At 37.7% G+C, this 12,698-nt stretch overlaps 1 protein-coding gene across 1 annotated transcript in view; it reads left to right on the top strand.

Moving 5' to 3' along the window:
- Positions 1-12,698, top strand: part of prex1 (phosphatidylinositol-3,4,5-trisphosphate-dependent Rac exchange factor 1) — a 209,983-nt gene that overhangs the window by 55,957 nt on the left and 141,328 nt on the right. The window contains exons 2-3 of the mRNA XM_072240694.1: positions 7,204-7,275; positions 8,894-9,016. Coding sequence (XP_072096795.1) covers positions 7,204-7,275; positions 8,894-9,016 — 195 coding nt within the window. The remainder of the gene's footprint in view (positions 1-7,203; positions 7,276-8,893; positions 9,017-12,698) is intronic.

The raw sequence follows: 12,698 nt of genomic DNA, 5'->3' as shown, positions 1-12,698 counted from the left end.
ATTATTCTAAAGTAATTTCTTACAACCCTTAACATGTGTACATGACCTGCTGTGTTTGTGGATACCTTTTGCTGCTGAATCAGAAAGAAGAAGTAACAGATTTTAATATTTTCATAAAGAGGCATTATCTTGTCCCATGAAGCTTGGACTGATTAGGAATGATTGACCACTTTTAAACCTAGATCTTGATTATCCAATAAAGTTCTATCCATTGAAACAGTATGTGTTGATGTTCCCGGGTTACACGGGGTGTCCAAAACTCTCAGGCTGATTTGTTCTCTGAACTGATTTCAGGTACTTGTGGAGCTACTTCAGTTATTCTTAGCAATGTTTAGTAGCCAAGAATTTGCCAAATTGATGGACAGAACAGGATGAAATGCTCACTAAAAAGTTGTGCTTATATGTACTTAAAATTTATTTTTTCTTTGTCAGTAAATGAAAGGATAAATGTATGCAAGGGAATTATTTAAGTCTTTTGAACATTTTCAATTAAATGGTGATGTGATTCACCGAGTTCATGGACTTTACACTTAATGTCTTAGAATCACAATGTTGTTTGCAATCTCTCAACATAAACTTAATATGGGGATCACGCTTAATATTTTGCTTCTAGAAATCCTGCTATTCTCTCTTTTTTCAGAATCAGGTTTATTATCCCCGTACATGTCGTGAAATTTATTAACTTAAGCAGCAGCATCAGCAGTACAATGATAATATAGAAAGGGAAAAATAAGTCAATTATAGTAAATATATATATAATAGATTAAAACAGTGCAAAAGCAGAAATAATATATGAAATAAAAAAGTGTGGTAGTGTTCATGGGTTCAAAATCCATTTAGAAATCATATGGCAGAGGGGAAGAAGCTGTTTCTGAATTGCCGAGTGTGGCCCTTCAGGTTTCTGTACCTCCTTCCTGATGGTAACAATGAGAAAGAGGGCATGCCCGGTGTGATGTGGGTCCTTAATAATGGATGTTGCCATTATTTTGTTGGAGAAAGTAAACAATGAAGTACATTTGTAAGTTCTAAGATGTCCTTAGTGATTTAGTTTAGAACTGAGGTTAGTGCTGTTTTGACACTGGAGCAGAATTTTGTGAAGCTGTCTGAATTGGGCCTGCTCAGGGTTACGGTATGAGCTACGTTTGTTAAATCCTCAAAGTTTCTGTTGATAGTTGGGTTGGCTCATGTGAGTGTCCATGGCTACATGTTTGCTTTGGAGAAAGAAATTGTTGGAGATAAGAACCACATCCGCCAGCCACAAGAGAGTGGTGGTGGAGGCAAACTGGCATGGTTTGTTGTCCAAGAAGAAGCAGAGAGCTTTAAGGCTTTGTGGATGGGGGGTGGGGGGGAAGTGTCTCGGGACTGGGTGTTGATAGCAGAAAATAAGTGATTTAAGTGAAGAGAATGATTTTTTTTTGTTATTTTCTTCCTGAAGGATTTTTTTTCTGTTAGTTTGCTCAGAATTGTTTCTCACCGCCTTCCCCCCCCCACCTGCTGTTCTGACTTTTGCACATCGTTAGTTGCTACTTAAGGAAAGAAACAGTAATCAATTGCTAGTTGTAAGAGAAGAGAACTAGATTTATATTTCTCTTTGAATCTCTCTTGCTTTCTGAACATCATTTGAATATGAAGAACCTTTTCATGTTCACTTACCTTGATCGCTTCCTTCCAGTACATGGGAGAAGCAACCTGTGTTATCCCTTACAAGAATTTAATTAAAATGATATTCTACATCAAAGACACGTTCAAAACGTGATGCCTCAAAAACGCAGTATCCATTATCAAGGATCCCCATCACCCTGGACATATCCTCTTCTCATTGCTACCATCAAGGAGGAGATACAGGAACTGAGGACACACATTCAATGTTTCAAGAACAACTTCTTCCCCTCTGCCATCAGATTTCTGAATGGATGATGAATTCACGAACACTGCCTCACTTTTTGTTTGCTTTCTTTTTGCACTACTTATTTAATGTAAATTTTTAATATATACTTATTGTAATATGTAGGTTTTTAAATGATTGTACTGTAATGTATTGCTGCCGTAATACAACAAATTTCATGACGTGCTAGTGGTATTAAACCTTATTTTGATTCCTGCGGGTAAAAAAAATATTAAAATAATAATGTGACTATTTTTGCTTCAGGTGAGACTGTGTGCATATGAAATTTGAGATATTTTGCTAAAATACAATTAAACTCATTTGTTTTCAGCAAACTCCTGGTCTGAATTGAAGTTAGAGTGCAGAGAAAGAACAATGAGGGAGGGGCCAGGTCACACTGTCTCAGTGATTACAAGAGTTGCAAAAGCTTTTCTATTTGCTTTGGTGTTTGGTCTTTCAGTTAGACAGGCGTGGTTGAAACCGCAGTCAAGACTGAATCTGGAGAATGTGATTTTGAGATTAAATGCAATGAAGGTCATGTTTTTACTTGGTAATTATGGAGCTGTTTTTAAATCCAAGTTATTTTGGTCTCCATCTTTGAAATTTAAATTGACAGTTTTAAACCCCTAAACATTCTTCTCAGAACACTGTTGAAATTTGCCAGTATTGAAATTGTGAAGTAAAAAAGTGAATTGGTATCAAAGAAATTGACAAAGTACTCTTAAACTTGCAGTGAATTTTGATTTGTGAAGAAATGTTACTCCTTTCTGGGCTGCTTCAACTATTTGGGCTCTTGAAATCCTAACTATTGGATGACCTAAAATCATAATTGGGACTATTATGGATATCAGTCTTTTTGATGGAATTAATGAGCATTTGGCCATTTTGGTATTGGAAGTGCACTTTGCACTGATGTCATGCCAAATATTGCCACCAGATGTTTCAAAAAGTACTTGATGTGCATTTGCACTTTCAATATACAGTATGTGGTGGGGGATGGGGGGTGTGAGGAAAGACAAAATTGCATTTGTAATCTTTTCTCAAGTCTGTAACAGGTCATGTACTTTGCACTTCTGAAGTGAAAGAACTGTTCATGTTGGCTTCTTGGGGTGTATTTTTCTGTTTTCCTTTTAAAAATTGTTTTGAAAAACTAACTATAATGGATGTTAATCACTTGTTTACAAATGAAGCATCTTCCAAAACCCTTGAGCTCCGTCCGAAGCTTGTGGTTGCTAGGCAGTCCCAGCAAGGGAATGTCTTTATACGCTTAGAAAATTGGTGATGGAAGTTGTGATTCTATTGTAATAGGTATACGTACATGGGGTATAAATGCTGTGGAGATTAGCCTTTTGCAGCAGTACGGTACATTGCAAATCTGACAGGCATAAATTAAATTATGCACTCATGTGCCCAAAAATAAAAATGCTAATGTAATGACAATAGTGCAAGTTGAGAGAGAGAGAGAAAAAGAAATATAAGGTAGGTAGTGTTAGGATTTTTCAGATCAGTTCAGAACCTGATAGTAATGGGGAACAAGATTTTGTTGAACTTTGAGGTGTGCATCTTCAGGCACCCTGTACCTCTTGCCTGATGGCGTCATTGAAAGGAGGGCATAGTCCAGAAGGTGTGGACACTGATGATAGACATTACTTTCCTGAGACGTTGACTCTTGTAGATCTCTGGTAGGCACTTGTGGGTTCTGTTGACTTTGCAGGAATTGCATAAGAATGAATTCAGATGCAGACAGCATTGTTTCCAAGCTCCTATGCCTCAGTAACTGAACTTCAGTCGATATCTTTGATTGTCAAATCTTTTGATCCTATGCATTCTAATTGTCAGTTCTTCATTAAAAATATAGTTGGTGAACATAAAGCCTTTAATAGTTTAACTTAAATTGCTCAAAGAACAAAGTCAAGTCACTTTTTATTGTCATTTCGACCTTAAACTGCTGGTACAGTGCACAGTAAAAACGAAACAACGTTCCTCCAGGACCATGGTGCTACATGAAACAACACAAAACTATACTAGACTACAGACCTACACAGGACTACAATAAAGTGCACAAAACAGTGCAGGGCAATACAATAATTAATAAACAAGACAATAGACACAGTAGAGGACAAATTACAGTATAGTAATAAATGATGTAGATCTCAGTCTAGACTCTGGGTATTAAGGAATCTGATGACTTGGGGGAAGAAACTGTTGCCCAGTCTGGTCGTGAGAGCCCAAATGTTTCGGTACCTTTTGCCAGATGGCAGGAGGGAGAAGAGTTTGTATGAGGGGCGTGTGGGGTCCTTCACAATGCTGTTGGCTTTACGGGTGCAGTATGTGGTGTAAATGTCTGTAATGGCGGGAAGAGAGACCCCGATGATCTTCTCAGCTGACCTCACTATCCGCTGCAGGGTCTTGCGATCTGAGACGGTGCAATTCCCGAACCAGGCAGTGATGCAGCTGCTCAGGATGCTCTCGATACATCCTCTGTAGAATATGGTGAGGTTGGGGTGTGGGAGATGGACTTTTCTCAGCCTTCGCAGAAAGTAGAGACACTGATGGGCTTTCTTTGCTATGGAGCTGGTGTTGCTAGGGACCAGGTAAGATTACCATTGTTCCTAGAATACGGTAGTATCTATAGACAGTAAAAAAGCAAGGTTGATGCAAATTATTTTAAATTTACAGACTTAATTGTTTAGGTGCAGAAATGCCCTCAAGTAATGCAGCCAAGGAAGGTGGTGCCCCTGCATGTATTCTGTCAAGCCTTCTAAACAGTTACTATGTAATTATCCTAGTCTGTAAATACTCAGCTAGTCACAACCAAACTTTGTCAGATCAAGTCTTCAAAGTCAAAGTAAATGTATTATCAAAGTACCTATTATCACCATATGCTACATTGCGATTCATTTTCTTGCAGGCATTTATAGGAAAATAAAGAAATACAATAAAGTTTATGAAAATATTATAAATAACAGACCAACAATGTGCAAAACAAGACAAATCATCCAAGAGTCAGTTCGGTTTTGAAGTAAGTTAAGTTATCCATGCTGGTTCAGGAGCCTGATGGTTTGGGACCAAGGCTCTTGTACCTCTTGTACTGATTGATAGCAATCCATCCAAATTATTGCTGTCCACTGGAAGGCAATATGGAAATAGTGCAGCAGAGAAGCACTTGTGCTTGTTTCTTGTTCTTCAGTAAGTTTGGTGGTGTAATTGTAATTTTCACATGCATGTTGTTCTGTATTACCAATTGCAAAATTAATAATATAAGAAATAGGAGCAAAACAAATACTGTGACAAACCTCAAGCAATTTACCTCTGCAATCATCTTCTGCTGCACCTTGCTAGTTATTGTTGTTTTTATTCCGCTTGTCTCTTGATTGTCTTGCTACCTGTGGCATGTGTATTGTTTGTCATCTCTTTGCAACCTGAGGCTACATCCACACTATGCCAGATAATTTTGAAAACAAAGCTTTTTCTCTTCGTTTTGAACCTCCGTCCACACTAAAGCGGCGTTTTCATCCCCCGAAAACGGAGATTTTCAGAAACGGTCTGCAGAGTGAATAAATCTGAAAATGCCTAATATCTGTTGTAGTGTGTACGGGGTAAACGGAGAGATTTAAAAATGCTGTCATGACAACACCTCAACAACAATGCTTTCTCTGCTTCTGCTTGGTACTGCGCAAGCACTGCCGGACAGCTGTTATAACGCGCAGTCGGTGTGAACGGCGTGAGAGTTAAATTGTAAAGTGAGCTTTTCTTACTATTTAAAAATGCTGTCATGACGTGCCAGAACAGATGGCCGCAGCGCAGTATTTCGTTGTTTTCTTGAACGCAACCCCCCACATAACCTAACAATTTTAGAACAGACGGCAATGAGACTGAAGCCTGAAGAGTTAGAAATGTGCTCACCAAATACTTTGACCCATAGCTTACGAAATAAATAAGTATACTCACTTTGCCCTGTTTTCTGTCCTTGCTAGTATGAAGGTGGTTTACCTATTTAAGCAAGTACTTCTCTGACAATAGATATGTAACAGACTAGTGTAACATTGTATGGAAATACAGGATAGCACTGATGCAGACATGTTTTATACATTTAACAAGGTGCTTTATTAATGCAACAGAGTTAGTTTTTCAATGTTCGTCGTCAGCCGGGTCATACTGTCCGTGAACTCCCTGTCAGTTGCCTCCATACGCTCCAGTATTTGTTTTAAGTCCTCCTGCGCGAGAGCCAAGAGCAATTCCTTTTAAGTTTTTCTACTCCATAACTGGACAAATGTGCACCAAGTATATCATTTCCTCTTCGCTTGTTTTCTGTGTGTCCTACGCATGCCCTGTAGGAGGAGATTCGCCCAAATATCTGTGTTAGTGTGGACAGAGATATTTTGAAAAACGCTTAGCGTGGACATCTATGGTTTTTACTCGAAACCGGTGTTTTCAAAGTTATCCGGCGTAGTGTGAACTTTGCCTGAGGTAGGGAATTCTGAAAACTCTGCTTTGCACATGAAGAGGTTTCTTCCCGTGAGCCATAAACTACAATTGTTATTTTGAGGCACCATCCCTTCAATTTGTATTGTTGAGTCTGAGGAAGTAGCCACCTACTGATAATTACATACTTCAGTAGGATCACTGAGAAAATACTGAAAGTGTTACCCTTGTCCTTCTAAATTCAAATATCGATGGATTCTGCTTGATAAAAGGATGTGTATATATACCAGGAGTTAATTAAATGCATCTTGGCTATGTGGGCAAATTTATCCTTGGCTATGGTGATCAAAATTTTGGCTGTGCACCATCTGTATCTAACAGACACAGAGTGAACGTATTGATTAGGATGATGGCTTGTGTGTCCTCTGATAGTGTTTCCTTGTCCTTGAAATGCAAGGCATTGAGAGGTTGCTGGAAACCACTGCATGGTGGTTGGTGCTACTTCATACATTCTTTTTCCAATTTACAAGGGTCATGACTACTATCGATAGACTGAGTTTACATAGTTTTTTGTATTGAATTGTATCAATAGAAGTTGCAATCAACCTATATAAACAGAATATAAATCAGTAAGCCCTTTAACTGATATTATCATCACCATCTGGGCAGGATTAAATTTGAAAGCTGTCACTGAAAACATTTTATCTTCAAAGCTTGCATTTCCTGTTTTTCCTTGAATGCTGATCCTTGGTGATAACAGATTCGGTGATTTTTAAAAAGTGTGAAGTGTGAGGTATTTTTGAAGTATTTTGTGACAGTTTTTTTTAATGTAAATTTCCATATTCTACACCTTGCACAAATATAATTAGTCTTTTTTCCCCCCTTATGTTTAGTCATTCCTACATAGAAATCATCAGAATGATGGAGGGAAGTCAGAGAAACAGATCACTGATGAAGATCTCAAGGTAAGACTTCAATATGGATAAATTTTAGTATTAAATAATAATTGCCCTTTTGGACTCAGTCTGGAATAATTAACAAAAGTGCACATTTATTAGTTATTGAATAATATTACATTTCAAAGCTGAAATATATTTAAAAATATTCGGCCAATGGTTTTCACCTTTTTCCTTTGCGTCATTACACTTTCAAGTTGCCAATGAGAGCTGGAGGTCTGCTTGCATTTTAAAAAAAGACTAAGGCCAATGCTCGACCTGACCATCATCAATTTGGGATGAGTGAGTTTATCTCTTAGCAGTCGTGGGCTTGCTGTTTGCATGTATTAATGCTGGGCGTGTCATTCTGACCTTATTCAAAGCCTGGGCTGACCCTGGCACGTGGATGTTCTCTGAATAGTCAGCAAAGTCCTGAATTCTTGATAAACAAAAGGGTGAAAGGTTACCTGGTGTAGGCAGGGATGCAGCATTAGAGTTACAAACAATTCTGCTGTGAGCTTATTCAGTGATAAAGCAAGTCTGCATACAGATTGCAATACAGAAGGTCCCTGGGTCATGGAAGATCTGACTTGTGAAAATCTGACCACTCAATTCTACCAAACTCTGCTCTCGGGTATTGTCTTTGACCAGTGAACAATTCAGAGATCACCTATAGAAAAAGCCAATGTTCTCGTGAAGCTCTCCTTCAGATAAATTAAAACCTTACCAAACCCAGCCACTTCTCATTAACATACACCCTTATTTTTAGTAAATTACAGATCCTTTTCACTTCCTTCCACACCCTCCACCCCCCACCCCCCAACCACCACTGCTGCACTTGAGTTGCACTCAAACATTTGTCACAGTTTTCTTGCTGGTTCAACTCCTGTCACCTATGCTGACTTTTCCCCAGTGTACCCTTTGTAAATCACTCCTTGAAAGCTGTCAAGGTATTATATTATGATTGTGGGCAAAATTGCTCATTTTCAACTTAAATAAAATTCAGTCTCCAGGAATGGAACACCAAGGTAACTTTGTGACCCCCTGTATTTGGTGCATATTATGTCTTGCTTTTTTTTTTGCTTCAGTGTTCAGTTAAAGGAATTATCAATTATTCTTCCAATGCCTATCTCTGTCTTTCCCTCTATGCTCCCTGTAGAGAGGTGTCAAATTTCCTGAGACATTTGCCAGAGTGGTTGGAAGTAATGATATTGATTACATGTAACGAATGTTGTCATGAACTCCTCTTTAGTACAATATTAAATTTCCTATTGCAATGAAATGGGACAATAATGATAAGTTTATTTCTGGTTTATCCATAAAAATCAAGAGCATGTTTCCAATTAAAACAAGTGATCAAGATTTGGTTTGCTGATTTTTCTTCCAAAAAAAAATCGTATTTTGTGTCTTTTGGAGCAGACCTGAATTATGGTTGTAGCTGCTTCATCGCTCAGTGTGATGAGGGTTTCCGCAGCATATGCAGCAATTTCCAATGGTCATCTAATATAGGAAGTGGGGTAGATTATTGTACACTGTACTTTGATGCTTTTCTCACAGAAATAAACCCTCCTGAATGCTCCTGAGAGCAGATTGATAGCTTAACATGGAGATTTATATTCTGGATGTGGTTCTGTTGTTTTTTTTTTAGGTTTTGTTTTCTAATATTGAAGAGATACTTGATGTCCACATGGTGTTCCTTGAAGCTCTTGAATGCTGTTTACAACCAGAACCACAACCTCAACATGAACTTGGAAATATCTTCCTTCAGTTTGTGAGTAGAGTTTGTCAGTGTTTTATTTTTTTCCTTTAATTTAATCGGTTCTATAGATGTGGCAGCTCTTAACTTCTGTGCTTAGTTTAGAATTTGGGGATCTGCAAATGCTGCAAATGAAAGTTTTCTGCCATTTCAACGTAAATGTTTTTGTAACATCTTGAATATCCAAGATATTACAGAACATCTACCAAGCATTCAAGATGCCTGAGACTGCAACCTTCAGCCTTTTCTGATCTTCTGCATTGGTGCTTCCATACTAGTTGGTGATGCAGCCACTTAGAATGAATTTTATGGTAATCTGTAGAAATTTGTGAGTCTTTGATGCCATACCAAATCTCCTCAAACTTCTAATGAATATAGCGGTTGGTGTGCCTTCTTTTTTAATTGGAACAGTATGTTGGGACCAAGGTAGATCTTCAGAAACGTTAATACCCAAGAACTCGAAAGCTGCCCACCCTTTCTACTGCCAACCATCGAAGATAATTGTGTGTTTTTACAATTTCCACTTCCTGAGTCCATAATCAATTCCTTGTACTTACTGACGTTGATTGCAAGGTTGTTGTTGTGACTCCATTTAACCAGCCGATCTGTCTCACAGAAGTATGCTTCCTCTGCACTTTCTGAGATTCTGCTGACAATAGTTATGTCATCGGCAAATTAAAAGATGATTTTTGAGCTGTGCTTAGCCACATAGTATTGAGTGTAGAGAGAGTAGATCCTAGCCAGCCGCCAGTAACCGTACCAAACCATGATACTTAATCAACATTCACATTATTAGTTTGAACCAGGACTTCAGTAACTAATTTAGTGAGATTATGCCTTCCCTAAAGAGGAAATGCATTAAAACAGAAGCCCATTCAAGTGACTGTTAATGATCCCATAGATGTGTTCAACTAATACTTGTTCTCTATTAACTCATCCAATATGTAACTTTTGTTTGGAAGCTAGTTTGTGCATTTTCCATTTGTGACTTGAACTGCAAATTGCTTTATTATATTTTGGCTTTACAAAAGCCTAACCTGCAGCCTACGAGTTGCTTCTGAAATGCTGTCAGTTTTGTTGAGTCAGTTGCACAAAGCAATGAGCTAAGTGTTGGTGGTTCGTCCACAGCTGGGATAAATAATAAGAAAACTGCTTTTCATATTGACTTTGGGGATCATTCTGAAGTCGCCTGAAAAGCTGCATCTTGCCTTTAACAAGTTATCTCAAAGATCGAGCCTCCAGCAGTGGATCTTTTCCTACCAAATGGATTGAAATTTTGGCATATTTGTGCTCTAATCTCTGGAGTGGGGCAAGTACCTGTAGTCTTCTTGACACAGAGACTATAAACCAATGGTGATTTCCCAGAAACGCTTAATTTCATCATGCTTTGCTGGGATCAATTGAGATAGTTATCAGTCATTTGGTACTTGGGTGGAATAGTGTTTTGAAGAGTAATGAAAGTAAATGCTTGAGTGAGAAAGAGGTTGGAAAACTAAATTATATTTGTCATTTATCCCTGCTGTGAAATGTATTAGTAGTCTATCTGATAACATCTTTCAGACATTCCAAGTTATCTAACCAAAGTATTATTTTAACTAAACACATGGAAGCGCATAGTGATATTATTCTGCAGTTTACATTGAAAATGTTTGTTGAGGAGTCAGACGCTTACACTTGATGTTAGATGTTCCAGATTGGGAAAACTAGAGTGCGACAAGACCAAAACTGTTGTGTCCAAGCACCATAGAGAGTTTATCAGGAAACACAGACCCCCACCTTTTGTCTTCTCTGAATAAGCTGTTCGGTCCTCTGACCTGATCGCCAAATCTAGCATGTTTGAAGTGAGCCATATCTCCGTGAAACATGGAACACAGCAATTCCTCATTTCCCTCCGATACAGCAATCTACCCCTTGAGTCCTCAGTCTTGTTCTCCATGACTGTACATTTGCTAACAGAATGCTGGGTAGAGGAACTTTCAATGCTTGGTCTTTCAGCCTGGCTTGGACTTCTCCCCTCCTCCCTCTCTTTCAGTTATAGTGAAGTACTTCGCCCACTTAAAAGATGCTGTTCCTTCATGCTTGAGAGTTAAGTCGACTGAGTCCTTCAGAAGATTGTGAAACCACTAGTTCATTAAGGTGGTTCCCAAATAGGTTGCTTAAAGGGAAATTACAGGCTCTGGATTGCAATGAGTAATTCAGTAGAGGAATACTTAGAAATTTTGTAAGCAACCCACAACACATCACCGTGGTTAACTGTGGTCATCTTGCCGAGGTTATCCAGGTTATCCCTCCTGCCTTTCGTGAATAAAGGAACCACATTTATGGTTTACCATTTTTGTAGCACCTCACTTGTGGCCAGTTAAGATTTAAATACCTATCGAAATTATCTCCAGCAATTTTCTCCCCTGCTTTTTAGAGCAGGCGAGGATAACTATCATTCAGCACTGAGATTTTATTTACTTTTATTGCTGCTAAGATATCTAATAATTTTTAGCCTTAATACGAATGAAACAATTTAGACATCATTATTGTTAAGTTGGTTACTGGTGGGTCCATCCACTTGTTTTTGCACATGTACTAATACGTTTATAGATAATTTGCAAGTAGGCTTAGATATCCCCGAGGAAAGGAGTAGCAATCAAATACTTTTTAAATGAAGCTCAACTAAGAATGTGAGGAACAAACTTTGCATTTTTTTTGCACTAGTTGTTTGTATTAATGCTTAGTTCCCAACCTTGCCCCCATTTTAAACTGCTTGAAAGATTGTTTATCTTCAATGTAATTCAGGTTTTGACAATTTCTGAGGAAGATTTTTGACTTGCTTGCCATTGATAAATAATTAATCAACCCCCCCCCCCCCCATTCCAGTGGAAGGTAAAAATATTTCTTGTAGTAGTGTTTATAATGCAGAATTGAATTAGTAGAAATGTTTATTTATTCTCATACAAATTAAGTTAAAATTAATTCTGGATAAGAACTGACACCTATTTTTTTCCCTGTGTTCAATACCTTTTCTCATGCAGATGTAAATTCATTTCAGTGGCCTTACCAAATATAATTGATGATAGCAATTGATTTGCCATTGTGAAACTTATAGGATTTAATAGAGAAGTTGAAAAGTGAAATTTATTTAAAAATTATGATGTTAAGTTCGGCTCTGATCCATTCACACGGTAGTTTTTCATTAAATCATATTTTCCTTGGCCAGGGAGAAAAGGATTTAGCTTTGTGATTTTTGAAAGCACTGAAGTACGAGTAATACTGGTCCTTCAAAAGCTATGGTTGCTCAATAGGCGAAGATAATTACTTTGCCTCCAAGAAAGAGTTGGCTAATTGAGCCAATTGTAAATTGAACAAGGTTTTAAAATTACTTTATTGCACACAAGGTTTTTTTTTCTTTTTCACTAACTTTGATCATATTTGCTTACTTAATATTTTCTTTGGAGGGAAAATACATTCAATGAGTTCAAGTGTTTGTTGAAATTATGAAACTGATTTTTAACTAATACAAATTCTCAATACTAATTCACAGGTAGACATGTACTTTGAGGTTATGCTTATAAGTATGCAATTTATGTTATCTTGAATTCAGTACTGACAAAACATTTGTGTAACTTGGGCTACAGTTCCACATTAAATCTTGATTGCACAGATTTATTCTTATTGTTGCACTTTGAATCTCCTACAGAAAACCTAA

The sequence above is a fragment of the Mobula birostris genome, chromosome 2 (assembly GCF_030028105.1).
Source record: "Mobula birostris isolate sMobBir1 chromosome 2, sMobBir1.hap1, whole genome shotgun sequence".
Lineage (NCBI taxonomy): Eukaryota > Metazoa > Chordata > Chondrichthyes > Myliobatiformes > Myliobatidae > Mobula > Mobula birostris.
Note: the sequence above shows the minus strand (reverse complement) of the source record. Positions and strands in the feature narration are given on the sequence as shown.